General features: G+C 38.9%; 1 protein-coding gene across 7 annotated transcripts in view; it reads left to right on the top strand.

The window, feature by feature from the left end:
• Positions 1–20,366, top strand: part of GK (glycerol kinase) — a 72,395-nt gene that overhangs the window by 15,860 nt on the left and 36,169 nt on the right. For 5 of the 7 annotated variants that reach the window (XR_009450645.1, XM_059679426.1, XM_059679429.1 and 2 more), the window contains exons 4-7: positions 4,851–4,928; positions 12,126–12,209; positions 15,760–15,833; positions 18,408–18,545. Coding sequence is in view for 6 of the 7 variants with exons in the window: in XM_059679426.1 (XP_059535409.1) it covers positions 4,851–4,928; positions 12,126–12,209; positions 15,760–15,833; positions 18,408–18,545 (374 nt within the window). In the remaining variant the exon portion in view is untranslated. The remainder of the gene's footprint in view (positions 1–4,850; positions 4,929–12,125; positions 12,210–15,759; positions 15,834–18,407; positions 18,546–20,366) is intronic. The other 2 variants (XM_059679430.1, XM_059679428.1) reach the window with 1 other exon arrangement.

The following is a 20,366-nucleotide window of genomic DNA, read 5'->3' as shown; positions in this document are numbered from 1 at the left end:
TAGTGTAAAGGGTAGAGCATAATGTGGTAATCGCCATATCTTTGTAGTTTAAACTTTTCAAGTTCATCATCCAAGGGCTATTTTTTTCTTCATCAACTCAAGGTGGATGAAACCATCAATTGGTGATGGCAGTGTCTTGAGATTCACATTATCATTCTTGGCACTGAGATTTACCAGCATTCCTGAGATGAAACTTTGATTTTTTTTTCAGACTTTCCCCTACTGGTATATTTTTAAAACTCACTAAAAAAGACAAACATAATCAAACCATTCATTCAGCAAACCTATGGAGTGCCTACTGTGTGCTGGGTGTGCTAGGGAAACAATGGAACACAAATAGTGTTGTGCAGCTAACTGTCAAGTGGAGGAAACATGTGAATCCAATAATCAATAATTATAAATTAATGGAAAGTTGTAACAATAAGATAGTTATGTCTGTTATTGTAGACTTTTTAAAGAGAAACAAACACCCTTGTGTAGATTTGCTATTTTGTTAAAATATATTTTAATGATTTCAGAGAGGAAGGGAGAGGGACAGAGAAATGAAAACATCAATGAAGAGAGAGAATCATTGATCGGCTGCCTCCTGCACGCCTCACACTGGGAAGGAGCCCACAACCCAGGCATATGCCCTAACTGGGACCTCATGGTTCATAGGTCGATGCTCAACCACTGAGCCATGCTGGCCAGGTGACATTTTTTTTAATATCTTACCCTCATTTTATCCCTCTAAGTGGCAGTGTTTCAGACTTTTTGGAGTTGCATTCATTAAGTTTCAGATGAGTTGTACATCAAAGTGATTGTTGGTCATTTCCTTGAATTGTTCTCACAGCTTTCATAGTCTAAACAGGGCGAACATATAAGAGGCATTCAGCAGCACACTCTGATGTCAAAACATTCAAAATCATCTAGGTGGCCATGCATTGGATGTAGATTCCAGGGCGATTGGCCATGGTTTTGACACCATTGTACCTCCTTTAAAGGTAAGCTAGGCAACTTATTGGCCCCCTGTTTTTTGTTTTTATTATTATTTATTTTGTTGATCCTCACTTGAGGATATTTTCCCATTAAATTTTAGAGAGAGGAAAGGAGGAAGACAGATAGAAAAACATCACTGTGAAAGAAATACAGTGATTGGTTGCTTCCTGCATGCACCCTGACCAGGGCCAGTGATCGAGCCTGCACCCTAGGTACATGGCCTTGACTGGAATCATACCTGCAACCCTTCAGTCTGCAGGCCGACACTCTATCCACTGAGCCAAACCAGCTAGGTCTTCCTGGCCTTCTGTACCACTCAGGTACCATTCCCTTTTCTCTTGTTTGTGGTGTATGTGAAGATGACATACAACTCCAATCCAAGTGACTTGTCTTTCACTTGCAGTAACTGATCTGGAAGAACACTGAACATGCTTCTATCTGCTCTACACTCCTGTCTGGCCAGTGAGAAACCCATAGCTGAGCCAAAGTGACCCAGCACTTTCTTCTCAGCACTATCAGCCTATGGCCAAGGAAGAGAATGTCCCACAAGCCCCTCCATACCAAGCCAGTTGTGCTCAATGCCCCACCCCCACCCCTGCCAGATAATTTATTAATTGGCTCTGCCAAGGACCAAGCTTTTGCTTGCCTATATAGAACAATACATCACAGAATGCTAATGCTGTAGGATCTTCGGTTACTAAGAGCTAGCTGCAAATGAGGGAAAGGGACTTATTGCAGGTCATGTGGCTGTGCAGTTGTTAGATGACATTAAATCACAGCTCCCCTGTCTCATGGTCCCGTGCTTTCTTTCCTGAGCCACACTGATAACCTCACAAACTTTGTTTTATTTTTTTAATATATTTTTATTTCAGAGAGGAAGGGGGAGAGAGAAACATCAATGATGAAAATCATTGATCAGCTGCCTTCTGCATGCCCCCTACTGGGGATTGAGCCCACAACCTGGGCATGTGCCCTGATCAGGAATTGAGCCGTGACCGCCTGGTTCACAGGTCAACTCTCAACCACTGAGCCACGCTGGCTGGGTATGAGAAGCTATTTCACTGGACTTTGTAAGAAAAACAGTTTCACTTGGCACAAAGGAATTAAGATAGAGGGAAAGGAGTGGTCAGGGAGGAACCTGTGACCAACGAATCAAATGGAAATAGCTCCAGATTACATTCTGAATCCTAGTTAGAATGAGCCAATAAAGGTAATATGAGGGACACAGAATAGTGACTTATGGATTGTGGCTAAGGGAGCAGCCAGCCTGTAGTGGGGAGCAGTGGGAGATTTTAGTAGACCATGAATTCATTCCTAGCCACCATTGTAAAGTTGTCACATTCACAGTAGTATGCTTTAGCAACCTGTGACTGAGGTCCCACTGAGGTCTCTAGCCTCTGTTGTGCCCATAGTACTATCAGGGAATTCATTCCTCCTTTGCCTAGTCCCCATTCTCTGTAACTCTTAATCCACTCGCCTCAATAATGATGATGATGAATAGTAGCAGTAAGTAACATTTATTGAGTGCTTACTATGTGCCAGGCACTGTTTTAACATGCAAATCCTGTAAAGTGGGAACTGTTATGCCCATTTAACAGAAGATAAAACAGACCCAGGGTCCCCCTGCTAGGAAGCAGAGGAATTAGAATTTCAACCCCAGCAGTCTGGCTTCAGAGCCTGAGCTCTACTGAATAGTGCCCCAAACTTGTGATACAGCTTTTTCTAGGTCCCATTTGAGCAAATAACCGTAGCCTTCTGCCCTACTTGAGGCTCCTCCCTCCACCCTTTGTATTAATCTCATCCCCTCCTGTCATTAAGAGGATCAGAACTATGTCCCATTGATTCCCAGCCTTGCTCCTCCTGCTCCCCATTCTCCTTTCTCTCTTATTTAAAATATATTTTTATTGATTTCAGAGAGGAAGGGAGAGGGAGAGATAGAAACATCAATGATGAGAGAGAATCATTGATTGGTTGCCTCCTGCATGCCCCATGCCCCCTACTGGGGATAGAGCCCACAACCCAGGCATGTGCCCTTGACTGGAATCGAACCTGGGAGTCTTCAGTCTGCAGGCCAACGCTCTATCCACTGAGCCAAACCAGCTAGGGCCGTTCTCCTTTCTCTTAAGTCTTGTAAACATTTGTGCTTTCTAGGTTTTAAAAAAAACAACCCCAAATCTCTTCCTTCCTTGGAGTAGAATCTCATTCATCTTTGTCCCTTTAGAAAAGGATCAATAAAGTAAATCATTGGATAAAGATTATTTAGAACAAGGGAGCCGCTGGTCCCCCTCAGCTCTGTGTTGTTCAGAATGTTCCTATTGTGTTTTATTCTGGATGGACAATTTGAGTAATACAGATCATTGTATGTTCCTGGAAGAGGAGGAATATTCCATATAGAGGTGGGTCAATGTAAGGAAATTGGGTTGTTTAGACTAGACGGGAAGAGAAGATTTGAGGGACAAAGTAGCTGCTTCAAGTATAAAAGAACGACATGGAAGAAAGATTAACCTAATTCTGTATATCTCCAAAGAATATTGCTAAGACCTAAAAGTGGAAGCTACAAAGAAAAGGATTTGATTTTTTAATAGCAAAGCTATGCAGTAGACATCTTCTGCCTGGAGAAGAGGTAGTATCTTGTCACTAGACGTGCTGTCTGAATGGTCATATGATAGGTGATTCTATAAATTGCCTTTCTTAAATCCTGGAAGAGCTTGGTACATATTACACACACACACACACACACACACACACACACACACACACACACATACACAGTGGGGCCTTGACTTACGAGTTTAATTCGTTCTGAGACGGAGCTCGTTAAGGAGCTCGTTAACTCAAATTACTCTGTCAACTCAATGCAAAAAATCGGCTGAGAGACAGCTGGTATCTCAAAAAACTCGTTAGTTGGGACACTCGTAAGTCAAGGCCCCACTGTATATATATTTAGCCCAGTGAGTTCAACCTGGGCTGTAGAGTAGAATCACCTGGGAAATTTTAAGAAAAAATATTAATGCTCAGATTCCCCCCTAGGTCAGTTAAATCAGAGCGTTTGGGCCAGGGTCTGAGCATTGGTATTTTTTAAAAGCTTTGCAGCTGATTCCAATGTACAATCAAATCTGAGAACCTCTGATTTAGCTGAATTGAAAAAGATGGTATGGATTTGTATTTTACTTATAGTAACTTACTGTAATTATAGCACTTGAGTTGTAACTATAGGTCAGTATAATGTAAATGCCATTTCATATTGTATTTATGCTGATTAAAATTCATATGGCCCATATTATATTATTAAAAGACAGAAATAAAATTGAATTACAAACCAACCATAATGTGCATTTGCCCAGCATGAGGGATCTTATCTGTGGCTATTTTCTTAAAATGTAGGTGTGTGTACACACACACACACACACACACACACGGAAATTTCTTGTACCAGTTAGTAAATAAACGAATGAGGTGATTGTTGGTCTCCTTAGAATAATAAATTGGGTATTGTAAATTTGGAAAGGTACTGCATTCCCTTTTTAAGGCAACCTGGAAGCCTTTCATTTGGATATTGATCTGGGGTTCATGTCATCTTGTACTGGGAATGAAGCAGGAAGCAGTCTGTAGCAATAAAAAGAAACACTTGACATTGGGTGTTCACTTTTCCTGGGGCCACTTAAAGAAAATAAATTCAATACCACTACAAATGTTCCAGATATTTTTGTTGTTGTTCCAGATATTTTTTGAATTGTTATGTTTAGTTGTGCCTGTAAAGAGAGAGAGAGAGAGAGAGAGAGAGAGAGAGAGAGAGAGAGAGAGAAACGATTCTAAAGTTGTTTTCTTCTTGTTTAATTTCTGTTCCCTTCTGTTTAACTTTCTCTTTAAAGCTATTGGTGTCAGTAACCAGAGGGAAACCACTGTAGTCTGGGACAAGATAACTGGAGAGCCTCTCTACAATGCTGTAGGTAAGCTGTTGTGCATGGATGTCAAATGCAAGGCCTTTCTCCACTTGCAAATGTTGTCATACTAAACTATCTGGCTAAAACAAAGCATGTGGTCATGATTCATATAATTTGATGGGATGGGCAGAAGAGTCCTCTAAGAAAATTATTGTGAGATATATACACCATTTTTAGCTATTTATTCACATCTTGAATTAACTCTTTCCCCATTTTCTGATTATTTGTATTATACAAATGGGTTGATGTTACCAGGACTGTTTGATAATCCCTGCTGTTTCTGACACCTAAAAGACATCTCCACTCCTCCTCCTTCCCTAAAACATCAAAATTACAAGTGTTCATAGTTAAATCTCTATAAAGCATTTGTGTACTTGGGTCTTCCCACCTAGAGGAATTTCAATAGATTTTTCTGAGGTTATGAAAATCAAAATTTTAGCTCACTTTGCTACAAACTAGGCTATTTCAGTAGGAGTTCAAAAACTCAAATCTCAAGTAATCATTACATATCACATCTCATTAAATGTAAATGACCATGAGTATATTTTGTCATCACTCTTAGCACATGACAGTGTAGCACTGAATGATTATGTCACTTGCTAAAAGGAAAATTTCTTTCTAAATATATAATCACTAAAAGGCATCATTCTGTCACAAATAGCAAAGCACACTTTTTGTCAATCAAATACCAAGGTGTGGGGTGGGGAATGGAGGCAAAAATTGTCAGAGATGGGATGATTTCTAGAGTGAGCTATTTTTACTTTACAGTGACTTTAGTAATATAGTTACTTTAGCATTAATTGGAAGAAAGTGATAAAAATATACTAAAAAGTTGCCTTGTGAAGAGTAGCATGAATCCTTTGGAAATAATTTTTTTATTAAAAAGTAAGGCATTTAACATTATTGTGTTATAAGAAAGCATTTAGTATGTCTTCTGTGTTTATGATTTTTTAAAAAGACTCAAAAACTCTCCAAGAATTGCAGCTAAAGATCCTATTACTGAAAAGTACATCTTTTACATCTTTATTTTGTCCTTATTCTCATTCTGAATATAAGTAAAGCAGGATATTACCATTTTAATGGCTAGTACCTAAGAGAATATTTTTTCACAGATCAAGTTTAGACAACTTTTGAACTAGTTAGGGTTTTCCTTTTTTTGTTTTCCTAGTGAAAGGAAGTGGCTACTCAAAGGAGCCAGAATGTTCCTGTTAAACTCTAAACCTGAGTTGTAAAAGTGCAACTTTGGACTTTGAGTTGTCATTTTTAAATAATGCAACTAAGTTAGTTGAAGTTATGCTTATAGTGAAGGATTTCCAGTAAATATTTTACCAGAAAAACTTCCTGTTTGTGATGTGCTTGTTTACTCATTTCCTTGTCTTCTACCTGTGTCCCTCTGCACCCATCCCCCATTCTCTGTGCTTTAGAGGATTAATTCCAACCATACCTATGGAATATGAAGATCTTTTTCTCTATATTGAACCAAATGCATGTTTTGAGGACTTTTTGCATGTTTAGTACTATCCTGGGTATGTTACACAGGACAGGACTTATTGGCTGTTTTTGTAAGCACTTTAGAATCTAGTTTTGAAAGAGACTAACAAAATTAGGGAATAGTTGATATATTGTGTATTGCTAAGTTGAAGAGGAATTAGAGCAAGTACAGGTTAGTATGGATTTTGAATTTTTGGCATCTCTTGGGGGAAGGATGAACTCCATTTTAGGCCTGGATGAATGTATTGGGTTACATTTGGGAAAGGGAGAATTGAAGGATAGTGTAAACAAGCTATGAAGGTGAAAATATGTATATTTATTTCACCAAAGAGTGAAGACACTGATCAAATTTGAGCCTAGAGTGGCTTATTTAAGCGTTTTAATAGAACTAGCAGTGATAATAATGTTCAATAAGTGCTAACTTCTATTACTGTTGATTAGGGATTGTGCTAAACACTTTACCCATATTATTTAATCTCAGTGTCCCTGAAATAGATTTTATTAGCCTCATTTTCTAAATTAATTATGGAAAAGCTATATAACTTGTCCAATGCTGTGTAGCTATAAGTAGAGGTAAAGCCAGTTTGAAGATAAACCTCTCTAACCCCAAAGCCTGTGTTCTAATTTTGATAGATAGGGGTTGATGAAGATAGAGAGAGCCTGAAAACCATGCCCTGGGCAACATGGGGCAAAATGGGACAAAAGTGGTGGAATGGGTTATTTCAAATGCACCTGTCTGCTGAGAACATCTAGAGAAGTGGAACCAAAGAAAACCCCCAAACACCCAATTATCTGAAGGACTGGACAGCTACCAAGGCAGTGAGGAATTGTGGGACCAATATCCAGGAGAGAAGGAAAGCCCAGAGAGATGGGCCTGGCATTTGATGTCCCTAGAGATAACTGTCAATTCAGAAAGGAATATCTGAGGGCTAAGCAGCATTGTCATAGGTTATGAAGACAGAGAGACAAAGGATGGAGTCAGAAGCTGCCAGTGGTGGGGTAAATATTGGTAAGATCACAAACTTTTGATTGGGACTGTAGAGGGTCAATCCGAGGAGTAAAGTGAACTGAAAATAAACCACAATCTTCACAGAAATTGAAGCCCAGATTCAGATAACTTTAAACCCTGATTAGATTAAGATGTTTTGAGGTTGCTAATGCTCCTCATCTAACTTCTTTTCAGAGTGTTCATATACAATTTCTAGTTTTCTATAAAAGAATAGTCAAGCTTACAAAACAACACATGACTAAAAACAGAGGCAAGTGACATTAGAAACAGACCCATAGGAAATCCTGATATTGGAGTTACCAGGCTTTAAAATAATTGTGATTACCTGGCTGGTATGGTTCAGTGGATTGAGCCTCATCCCAGGCACCAAGAGGTTACCATTTTGATTTTTGGTCAGGGCACACGCCCGGGTTTCAGCTTGATCCCCAGTAGGGGCCGTGCAGGAGGCTACCAATCATGTTTCTCTCTCATTGATGTTTCTAGCTCTCCCTCTCTATTTCTTTCTCTCTAAAAAATCAATGAAAACATTTTTTAAAGTAAAATAATCGTGATCAGCATGTTTAAGCAATTCATTGACAAGATGGATGACCTTAGCAAAAAATTAGAAATTTAAAAGTGGAAATTCTAGATAGAAGTAATGAATCATAAGAGGGATCAGAAGTAAACAGATAGACAAAGGTTTAGAAAATACAGAAGAAGAAAAAACTAAGAGAAATATGGAATAATGCGAGGAGGTTCAATGCATTTGTAATTGGAGTCCCAGAAGAAATGGAAGAGAGATACTAAAGTTTCTGAAAAGAGATGAAAGATATCAAGTCACAGAATCAAGAAGCACTTTGATCCCCAGGGGAAGATGAATACAGAAAGCCATACATAAACATATGCTGAGACCTAAAGATAAAATGACAAATTTTAAAGTAAGCAGAAATAGGAGAATTTCCAGGTACTGTTAGTTGGACATGAAATATACTTGCTGAAGAAACTGAAGACTGAGAAAGGCTATTTGTTTTTGCTTGCAATAAAGGTGTGTTTGTATACTGACATCTTTTATATCAGATACAATGATAGGCATATAAAAAAGTTCAAATGGGTCCATTGAGGCACGGATGGCCCATGGTAGTAGTTTTGTATACTTTTAGAACTTGTGTGTTAATTTTCTGACCATGGTAAACATTGGTGTGGTATCTAAAATGAAGAAGTGTCACTTTGCATCACTGCTTCCAGTCACCGTGCCATGATGCAACTGTTTACTATTATGGCCTCACAGGTAGATTGTAGGAGCTTTGTGGCCTGGGATCTAAATCAGGCCTTTGGCTGCTCTCATCTGTCTTCACTTATCCTTGTCCCTCTGGTACTTTTCTCTCTCCCTCTAAGCATTATTCTTTCATCAATATTCTTTTCCAAAGAGTCCCCACCAACCCACTCCCTGCTATTTTTCTAGGCCCTTTTCTTCTAAAATCAACTTTATAGTGCTCTACATACCTTGGTATCTAAATATTATTGACAGAAGGTTTGGGTTTATATATACACCACAGGCTAAACTGATAAAGACAAAGCTACCCAATTGATTCCAGTGTAGAGTGGGGAAAGTCTGGAAACAATGAAATGTAGTGTGTTAATATGCACATTTCACTGATGCCACCAGTGAAATGTTCTGGCCTAACTAGGATAGAACATAGTAAGGACTAATAATCAGGGAGGCAAGAGCCATTGATTTAAGACCTTCCATGTATTAAAGAGAACCATCAACAAAAATATTTGTCTCTGAAATAATTTTCCTTATTTAAATTGTATTGTGAACAATTTTTCCTAAGATGTTGGACTTAAAGTTCCCTATGACACAACTTTTTAGGCAGAGTGTGCAATTTTAAACATTGCTCATCCTTTTTGCCTTTTTAAATTTTTACATATTGGCTAACCCTGGGCCAATTATTAAACCTGTGTAATCATCTGTTGAGATCGGAAAGAACCTTGAGCTTATTTTTTTAATCTTTTCTGGACTGAGTTATGTTCAAAGTATCAGCACGAAAGAAAACCATAGATGGCAAACGACTAAAACTCCTAAGTACACTTGGCTTTAAACAACAAAAGTGTGGTTTTATTTTGATTGTTTTGCAGACTTTTTACTTTTGTAAAATCTAGAATAGCCAGCTTTATCAAGATCCACCTATTTTTCATTATTTCAAGTCTTTTATGACAGTTCATTGAATGCCTTATGTCTCCTTCAATTCTGGGTGAAGGAATACTGCCATATTTTGCAATGACTGAATTCTTTAACTCTGGGCAGTTTACATTTAAAGTAACTGAATTAAAATAATACTGAATATAAACTGTAATTGGAAAATAAAATTTAGTCCAGTGGGTGTGGCTCAGTGGTTGAGCGTCGACCTATAAACCAGGAGGTCATGGCTTGATTTCTGGTCATAGCACATGCCCAGGTTGCAGGTGCCATCCCAATGTCGCGTGTGCAGGAGGCAGCCGATCAATGATTCTCTTTCATCATTGATGTTTCTCTCTCTCTCTCTCTCTCTCTCTCTCTCCCCCTTTCCCTTCCTCTCTGAAATCAATAAAAATATATTAAATTAAAAAAAAAACTTTAAAAATTTATTTTAAAAAAGAAAATTTAAACTTTAAAAATGCAAAATAAAATAACTGCATTAGATTTTGACTTTGAAGTCTCCAGTCTTTAGTGTTTCTTCATGTTCTGTTTACTACTATGAAGTCATCCTGGCTATACCTATGTCATAGAGGTTTAATTCTGGATTCAGACTCTGGGTTCAAATGGTGACTTTTCCACTCACTACCATTCTGTGCCTGTTTCCTCGGGAGCTAAACTAGAGAAATTCAAAGTGTTTATAATAGGTTTGAAGTAAAGATCAGTGCCTTAGTACATGTAGGGTATGTAAAACAGTGTGGCTGACTAGATGGCCACTCATCTGAATTGGCTGATAGCTTTTCTAATTCAGGAATGCCAGATGAAAAGATTGATTTATACTTGACAGGTGTCAGGGGAAATGCAGAGCCTACCTGGGGCCACACACTTGTCTCAGTCATTGGCATTTATACACCTAACACTGAAATAGGTTTCAGCCCCCCACATTCTGGCATATACATAGATGTATTTTAATTCATCCCCTCCCCCAATCCATTTGAAACTTTGGCCTCACCTGATTTCTGAAAAATGTAATCAGGGACAGTCATCAGTATAATCTCTTCTTTGCAAATGACCTTTCACCCAGCTTAATTAATAGCTTACCTTTTGGCAAGTGGTAACACATAGCAAATAAATCTGGTTTACTATTGTGTCTCTTCTGGGGGAAACTCAATAACCCTTTGTGTAGCTGTCAGCAATCCTTGCTTAGGGTGTGTTCCATAACCTGGATCCTCCCATATTCATCTCACTTCCTGTCAGGCCACTAGCTCCTCATAACAAGCCATGTCAGAGGAGATGTATTATTTGCCTTTGCTTCTAGTCAACAAAATAATTTAGATTATCTCTAGTGTATTTTTTTCCCTTAGGTACTTTTCCTTTCTATTGTTATGGCTAACCCAAAATAACACAAATTTCTAAATATTCTCAAAATAACTTTTTCCTTCATGCTGTTACTACATCACTCAACTAACCCTGGTCCACGGGCACTGAGGCAACTGCATTTCTCTTCACTCTTAAAACTCTTAAAACTTTGTTTTTCAGCACAAACCAAATTTATCAGATATACTGGAAGTGGCTTTATTTAATATAAATGAAAGTTTCAGATCATCCAATTTTTTTTTTATTACTTTGATGGTCTGAACCATTTAAATCCAATTTACTTGGTCTAAAGCAGTGGTTCTCAACCTTCCTAATGCCGAGACCCTTTAATACAGTTCCTCATGTGGTGACCTCCAATTTCATTGTTACAAATTGAACATAATTAAAGCATAGTGATTAATCACAAAAACAATATGTAATTATATGTGTTTTCCGATGGTCTTAGGCGACCCCCGTGAAAGGGTCGTTCGACCCCCAAAGGGGTCGGGACCCGCAGGTTGAGAACCGCTGGTCTAAAGGGAAATGGCCTCTAGAAGCAGTGTGTATAATATTCCAGACCCCCTTAGTGTCTATTTTTCTTATTTTCAAAAAAATCACTTTGGAACTTGGCTATTTCCTGTTCCCTCCGAACATGGTGTTTTTTTTTTTTTTTTTTTGTGGCAATGGCCTTCACCTCCTGCCACTGTAGCAGGGAAGTGCTTTCTTGGGGACCTGCCTTCCCAAAGGGGCCCCTTCATCCCTTCCTGTGGATGGCCCCCACACAGATCATGACACTTCCTGAGCATCCCTTCCTAACATCCCCTGTGGGTGTGCTCGCTCACTATATCACGCAGCCTTTCCCTTTCAGTGCTTGGGTGAGCAGCCAGTAACCAACTGAGCCACAAATATGTGGCCAGGTAGGAAAGAGTCATCCTGAGCAAAATACAGGTCTACACCTGGTCTTGTTCTGATGGAAATGCCATTGAACCAGAGACTCTGACTGGACTGCTTTTGTTCACCTTCTACCCCATGTCTCTTCTTTTTCTGCACTCACATGTGTAGAAAAACGTTCATTCTTATGAACTTGCCCAAGTGAATGAGCTACCATTCCTTAAGTGGTCAACAAGAGAACACAGACTTTGAATCTGGCCATCTCTAGCATGAATTGCCATTATTTCTCCTAATGCTCCAGCCGCTCCAGTTTCTCCTGGCCCTTCAGATCCAGTTGCCGTTGTTCCCTCTGGCTCTTCAGTTCCAGCTGCTGGCCCTTCCTCAGGTATTGGTGCACTGGCTGTTGCTCACTTCCCGGCCTTCCAACTCAGGCATACTGGGGGAAATTGACCACTGCCGCTGGACCTGGATCTGGCACTTCTTCTGATCATTCTCAGAAATTACCTCCACAAGGGGCTTAGACTTCCAGCTTGGGGTCTTCTCTTTGGCTTTGGGTCCTTTACTCTGCAAATCTAATTCTGCCATCTTAGCTTCTTTAATGAGTTCTAATTTATGTGTGTTCTTAATTTAATTAATTTTGAGCATTTGTGAATTGCTTGGTAGTATATCAGCCACTGACATTTTCTTTTCTCTCTGGCAGTCTTACTAATTCATTGTATGTATTCTAATCGTCTTAAGCTCGTGGGCCATAAAAAGCACACAAAGGAAATATTAGGCCAGCCCTCTGTGATCATGGAATAATGGAACGAGAGGGATTTTAGAGAGCATCTAGTTCAACTGCCTTATTTTATATTTAGGAAATCCAGGTCACATAGCTTCTTGGTGGCAAAGCTAGAAGACATATAACTTTGATCTCCTGATTTCACACCCAGTGTTTTGACTCTTTCGGGGGCGGGGGGGGGGGCAGGGAGTACATTCTGCGGATACCACTGTGGATACTTCAAGCTTTCAAATGAAGAGTAAAGTGCCCAGTTACTTAAGTGTTCCTTGTCAAGGAGCACCAGAGTCACAGAGCCACTGAGACTCAGGGAATTGCCTGATCATCATTACCTATCTTAGTTTTGTTTTTTAATAAATGACTGAAACAAATCCAGTATGCTAAAGAACATGCCCTAGAGAAGAGGTCCTCAAGTCCTAGTATAATACTGAAGAACATGGGATGTGGTTTTTTAAAAGTATATTTTTATTGATTTCAGAGAGGAAGGGAGAGGGAGAGAGAGAGATATATACATCAATGATGAGAGAATTATTGATCGGCTGCCTCCTATATGCCTCCTACTGGGGACCGAGCCTGAAACTGGGCTTGTGCCCAGATCGGGCATTGAACCAGAACCTCCTGGTTCATAAGTTGATGCTCAACCACTGAACCACACTGGCCGGGCGAACCTGGGATGTTTATAACAAAAGTAGAAACACTCAGGCCTTCCTTGCCTAGACCTGCAACCAGAATCCTGCAAGGTGGGGCCTCATATGTGTGATTTCCAAGTTTTCCAGGTGGTTCTGGTGTGCTTTCTGAGTAAGAACAACTGCTGTGGAGTCTAGCAGTGTTTCTTAAAAGAAGTGTATTTCTGTGCCCTCTTCCCAGACCTATTATCCTAGAATTTCTGGGTATTGGGGTCATCTTTAAGCTCCCTAGTGATTGTTATATCCAATAAAATATAGAAGAATGCTGATCTAGAAGTCTTTGAATCATTCAACAAAAGGCCCAGAGCAATGGCTTTCATTACTCTTATTCATTTCCCTTGGCAAGAAATATATTTTGCATCATGATTCAGCAAACCCACAGAACTAAAACAAAAGTTTCACAAGTCAATACTTATCCTACCAAGTTCAGTGAGCTCTGATATTTTCAACTCTAATCCATCCTATTTCATTATTTAAAGTAGGTCATCCAAACTCATTAAATTGCTTTTAAACCCCTAACCCACTGTAGTTTAAAAAACTGAGGGTCAAGGTATTAATTCTAACTCACAGATTTAATACTTTTCTCTCAAATTGCTCTACTTTTCCCAATTACTCCTGTTGAGCCATTAATACCTGCTTGCCCCATGAGGAAAATCCACTTTTGTCACAGTCATACAATACTTCTACTGTGTAAAAAGTGGACTGCCCTTGTTCCCTGGACATGGGACATCTTGCCAACTCCATGCTGCTGCTGCTAATGGCTGTATTAATCACAGTGCAAGTAATAGAAAACTCAGCCACACTAAAAGAAAAAAAAATTTAAGTAATTATTTTGCTCAGGGAACCAGCAATCCAAGGGTAGCTTAGTTCAGGTGCTGATTTATTCCAGACTCAGTCACCTGGATCTCCACAAGTCTCTTCCTGGGATGGCTCCAGATGTGGCCGATTAAATTCTCTCTTCGTGTGGGCAGCCGGCCCCAGCCACACACTGCCAATCTGAGCTCAGAAGAGGGACTCCTGCATACTGAGCACAAATCTCAGTTGGGCTGATTAGACCACATGCTCTCTCCTGAACCAACCACTGGGGTCAGGACAGGATACTGGAGCTGGAGGTGGGGTAGAATCTCAGGCAAACCACATGGCTGAGGATGAGAGAAGGGTGATTGCCTAAAGAGAATTGGAGATACTTCTCCCAGAAGCAAGATGAATGGACGCTGGGCAGCAAATGCAGATGTCATCTGTAGGCCGTGCATGTCCATGGTTTCCTGTTTGCCTCCCGTTTCCTTGGTTGTGATGAGCCTTTTCTTGATGTGTTTCATACCTGTGGAAACCAGTAGAGTGTCCTGAAGTTCCTGGTTTAAATCTCATGTACAGTAGCCACTGTCAAAATCTAGCACAGACAGCACTCAAGGGAAATGACAGTTTTAAGTCATTAGAAATAATTGATTAAAATTCACTACCGGAATTTCACTGGTTTTTAAATGAAGAGAAGGAAGGAGTATAGTCACAGGTGACCCAAACTAGACAATAACTGTCAGAATTCGAAGGTGTAGTGGACCAGCCTGTATAATCTTCCCTTGTGTCCTTTAAATAGACTATGGGAGTAATCTGAGCACAATCAGTACCTAAAGATACCTAGTAACCACTAACACATTAAAAGTTAATAAAAGTTAAGTACAAAACTTAAATCCCGCAAATCTCAGCTGATCCTATTGGTTACCTTTCACAATTGCTGTATGTACCATTTAATGCTTTCTCTTTCTCAAGCCTTTTGTCATGAAGCAGAACAGAAATGCTTTCTAATAAGGGATCAGAAAGTGAACAATAGTTATTTAGTTTAAAATAATGTTGTTCTGTTAAAATGGAGATTTTTTTTTTTTTACAATCCAGCATGGACAAAGAATGGTGAAATAATTATCTTAATGATTCCAGGTTCTTGTCTACTTTGAAAGAATTTAATGTAAATAAGAATTTCATACATAAGAGAATGAATCTTATTTTTCCCTCGATAATAGTATCAGGTTCTCTACTTTGTAACAAATTGTTCTGAAGTTTTCAAACATACGTGCTTTATACATGGTATGGTGATCCTGGGCGGTGCATTCTGCCTTGGCAGCTAGCCTGCTTAGCATTTAGATGTTCTCTGCACTCATGTATGCTTAGAAAATCCATATCCAAAACATTTTTGGTTTTTTATTCTATAAAATGGATACAAAATAAGCAAAGAGCACCCTAAGGTTTGTATTTTTCTCCTAACTGGGTTTGTGATTTTGCATAATTAAATTCTCCCTCTTAAATTTATCCTCTAACAATATGCCCATTCATTTCTAATTTTCTAATTTCTGTCTTTTGAAAGCTATAGCATTTTAATTGCTTATGGAAACTAATCAGTCTCCTATCCTTGACAGTGATTAAGAACTGATTTGTTTTTAATGAAGTTTTTCATGTATATTAATTTTTTTTATCTGTAGTGTGGCTTGATCTAAGAACCCAGTCTACCGTTGAGAATCTTAGTAAAAGAATTCCAGGAAATAACTTTCTCAAGGTAAGAGATCTCTTCAAAAGTATACTATAAGAATGCTCATTTAAAAATGAGAGATTTCACCAGAAGGACTATTTGGGCCTTACATCTGACTGCACCATAGTTATTTGACACAATTTATAGAGTATTGCTCTGCAGGTAAATGAGGACAAATCAAGTCATTTGTCTTCCTTGCCCTGTGATTGATTGGAGCAATGATATTCCAAGATTGGTTGGCTGGAGGGGATTATAAAGTACCCCTGTGGTTTAAGCCATATTACCCAGGGGGTGCTTCCTGTCATTGAACCCTGCCTTTCAAATCCATCCCTCTTGTTTTCTACTATCCATCAAAGAAAGTTCTGGGCGCTTTTGAGTGTTTAGGCATCTGGATTCAGAGAGAAAAAGTAGAAGACCATTTTATTGACCTCTTTTTAAATTGATTTTAGAGAGAGAAATTGATTTTAAGGGAGGGAGGAGAGAGAGAGAGAGAGAGAAACATCTATGTGAGAAAGAAACATTGATGGCCTCCTGTACATGCCCCAACCGGTAATCAAACCCGGCACCTTTTGGTGTACTGGACAAAGCTCCAACCAACTGAACCACACTGGCCAGGGCCATTTTATTGACCTTTTTTTTTAAGCTAAATATTTTTAAATTGATTTTTAGAGCGAGAGGAAGGGAGAGGAATAGAGCAATAGAAACATCGATAGGCTGCCTCCTGCATACCCCTTATTGGGGAATAAGCTCAAAACCCAGGCATGTGCCCTGGCAGGGAATCAAACTGGTGACCTCTTGGTTCATGGGTCATATCTCAATCACTGAGCCACACCAGCTGGACTATTGACCCCTTTATTGAACACTTCCACTCTCTTCATATGAATATGGCTAATAAAAAATTGCCTAGTTTCCAGTCCTTATGTTGATCTCTCTTCAGGTAAATGAAGGGAGAGAGAATTTTTGAAACAGGCAATTTGTTAGCAAGGTCAAGATCAAATTCCCCTAGTATTCAAAAGGAAGTTCTGTTTTTTATTTATCCCCTTTATATTTTTCCTTATGACAACTTCCTGTGGTTCTTGGTTTTGAAACTGATGTTCGAATCCTATTACAGGATGCATGGAACAGACTGACAGCTCTCAGGTGGTGGGGGGGACCGGATTAAAGAAGATGAAGGGATTAGAGAAAGAACATATGCATAGCCCATAGACACAGATCACAGTGTGGTAATGGCCAGAGGGAAAGGCAGGTGAGGGAAAGACAGGTGGAGGTGGGCAAAGAGAGGGGAAATGGGGATATCTGTAATAGTGTCAACAATAAAAAAAAGTTTTTAAAAATTCTATTAATTACAACAGTTTAACAAACCATTCTCTGCCCCCACCCACCCAAATAACTTCTGGCTACTCCTGAATATACCCTTACCATTTTCTATTTTGTTCTCTTTCTCACCCTGTCCAATCTTCACCCTTATATCCAGCTACATTTTGCTCCCAGGGATGCATGTTTTTCTCTCTAATGCTATTTTAGGCAATTTTTACACTTTCTACCTATGTAATGAAAATGAGATAATGCATAGTACCTGCACACCCCTTATTGGTTTTAGTTTTGTGGGAGAATAATCCCATAAATTATTTCTTTTCATAATGTTTGATCATTTATCTATTTTTTTCTAAGGAAGCTAGAAGCCCTAAGTTAAGATTCTTAACTTACAGGTTGCATTAAAGTATTAAATCCTTTGATTTGAATTTCCTTACCAAACATACCCATAGGAGATAAGAAGGAAAAAATATCACTTTTTGTAGTTGGGTGATGAATGAGGAGACCTGGATGGGGAGGGAAAAGATAGTTGGCATTATTTTGATGTGTGTATTTCCTTAACCACTAATAAAAATTTTGGTATTTAATATGCAAACAAAAATAAGAGTTGGACGTGATCCATTCTCAAGATTAAGCCATATGTGTTTTATTATTACACTTTAACCTTTATTGGAGTCACCCTCCCTTTGTTTAATTTATTCGCTAATCTAGGCAACTACTTCCTTCCATAGAGCAGCCCTGTTTTGCTTTAATCTGTGTGTCTTTGAGCTCCACTTTATTCTCCACTAATTTTATACTCTATTATTTGAATATGAATGTGTGTAAATATATATTTATAATATACAAATATACACATAAGCATAATATGAAGTCCTGTGTTTTAGAACAAATTTTTCTGGTTTTGGTCATTAGTTTATAATTTGATATACAGTACCCTATGATATACAGTACCCTATGATTACTGATAGATTAAAGATCACTTTCAAGGAATATAAAATAAAAAGCAGAGCTTTGGACTAGGTTAATACTAAGTCATCACAAAAGTCTAGATTACAGGGTGTCGTATTATTTCATTTTTTCTTTACCTTGCTACGTGGCTGCTCTTTGAACTGCAAACGTATCACTCTGATCTTTGTTCATGAGTATGCTTTCCTGTGCCATAACACCATGCATGGAGTTGCCTATTTAGGGCAACTGAATATTTTGTGATTTGTGGGGGTTTTGGGTTTGGTGTTTTGTTTTATTTTATTTTAAACTGTTAATGAATTTAATTTGCAATTCTTTTAGTCCAAGACAGGCCTTCCACTTAGCACTTACTTCAGTGCTGTGAAAGTTCGTTGGCTTCTCGACAATGTGAAAGAAGTTCAAAGGGCTGTTGAAGAAGATAGAGCTCTTTTTGGGACTATTGATTCATGGCTCATTTGGGTATGTTTAAATAGATGCATGTATGGAAAAAATTTTAAAGACCTTTTTTTTAAACTGCCTTGCCTACTATCTGTTTTCTCCTAAGAGTTCAAACTTTTCTGTTGGCAGCATTATTCAGAAAAGTCACTGAAGAAATAGCAGAACATTTCAGCCTTCATTCAAGAGGCATTTTTGCCTACTTCATCTCCCCCCCCCCCTTGCGTTATATCAGTAGAAATGGAGGATGATTACCCAAACATCTTATCTGTTATCTTTAGAATAAGTAATTTAGGTAATTAGTAATCAGTAATTTAGGTATCCTTTTTCTCTTGTCCATCATAAAGTTTTCCACTGGGCACTTCTTAGAAGAAATAATTATTTAACATAATAAAACGCCTATGTCTGGGATTTGTCCAGGCCCTGGTCAGGGCTTCTGCAGGAGGCAACCCATCAATGTGATTCTCTCACATCAATGTTTCTCTCTGTCTTTTATCATTTGCTTTCAACGTTACACAGCTGTCTGTCTTTTATTTAAGTAAGTGGTAATATGAAAAATCATAGTGGAAATTTCTGATATATAATCTTTTTGCCTAAGCTGAACATGGATAAATAGAAGCTAACATTTCAAACATTTTCCAGATATATCTTTAAAGTACATGATCTCTCTCTCTCGTTCTCTCTCATTTTTATTATTATAAGTATTTTCAAATATACCATAAAGTAGAAGGAATAGTATAACAAACCTCTACAACAGTGAGCCAGCTATGGCCAGTCTTGTTTCAACTATATTCACATATTCTTTCCCCCACAGGTAATTGTAAAATAATTGTAAAGCAAATCCCAGGCATACAATTTTATTTGTAAATACTTCAGTATTCCCTAGCCAGTTTGCTCAGTGTATAGAACATTGGCCTGGGGACTGAAGGGTCCCGGGTTCGATTCCAGTCAAGGGCACATACCTTGGTTGCAAGCTCCTCCGCAGTCCAGGCCCTGGTCAGGGCTTCTGCAGGAGGCAACCCATCAATGTGATTCTCTCACATCAATGTTTCTCTCTGTCTTTCCCCTCTCTCTTCCACTCTCCCTAAAAATCAATGGAAATATATCCCCGGGTGAGGATTAACACACAAAAAAATAAATAAAAATTCAGTATTTTTTTAATCCTCCTGAAGATATTTTTCCTCCATTGACTTTAGACAGACTGGGAGGGAGGGGGAGAGACAGAGAGAGAGAAAAACATCCCCCACACGCCCCCCAATTGGGGCCAGGGATCGAACCTGCCACCAAGCTATGTTCCCTTGGCTAGAATTGAAATCCAGACCCTTGAGTCCAAGGGCTGATGCTCCAACTACTGAGCCAAACCAGCTAGGGCCACTTCAGTATTTTTCAATGTCCAGGGAGCTTCAAAGGAATATTGTCCTTATTCATACTAGCCAGATCCTCACAGCTGGTCTTGAAAACCACTACACTGTTCGAAAGATCACTTTATACACACACACACACACACACACACACACACTTTATACACACACACACACTGTGTTAACAGGATATGCTTTGTGCTCATGGCCAGCAGTTTTCACATGTGTCAGTCACAGTTGAAATAGTTCTGACAGTTTGACAATGGCCTGGAAGCAGAGTAAGGCACAATTTGGGAACTGGGAACTGCAGGGCACTTAAGGAAGCATATCCCCCACCGTGATGTCTTTCTCCACTTTTATTCTTTTCTTTCTCTTTTTATTTATTTATTTATTTTTTGGGGGGGTTAATCCTCACTCGACATTTTTCCATTACTTTTTAGAGAGAGTGGAAAGGAGGGGGAGAGACACATCAGTTGGTTGCTTC

The sequence above is a fragment of the Myotis daubentonii genome, chromosome X, assembly GCF_963259705.1.
Source record: "Myotis daubentonii chromosome X, mMyoDau2.1, whole genome shotgun sequence".
In the NCBI taxonomy this organism is placed as follows: Eukaryota; Metazoa; Chordata; class Mammalia; order Chiroptera; family Vespertilionidae; genus Myotis; species Myotis daubentonii.
This window is presented reverse-complemented; position numbering and strand designations above follow the sequence as displayed.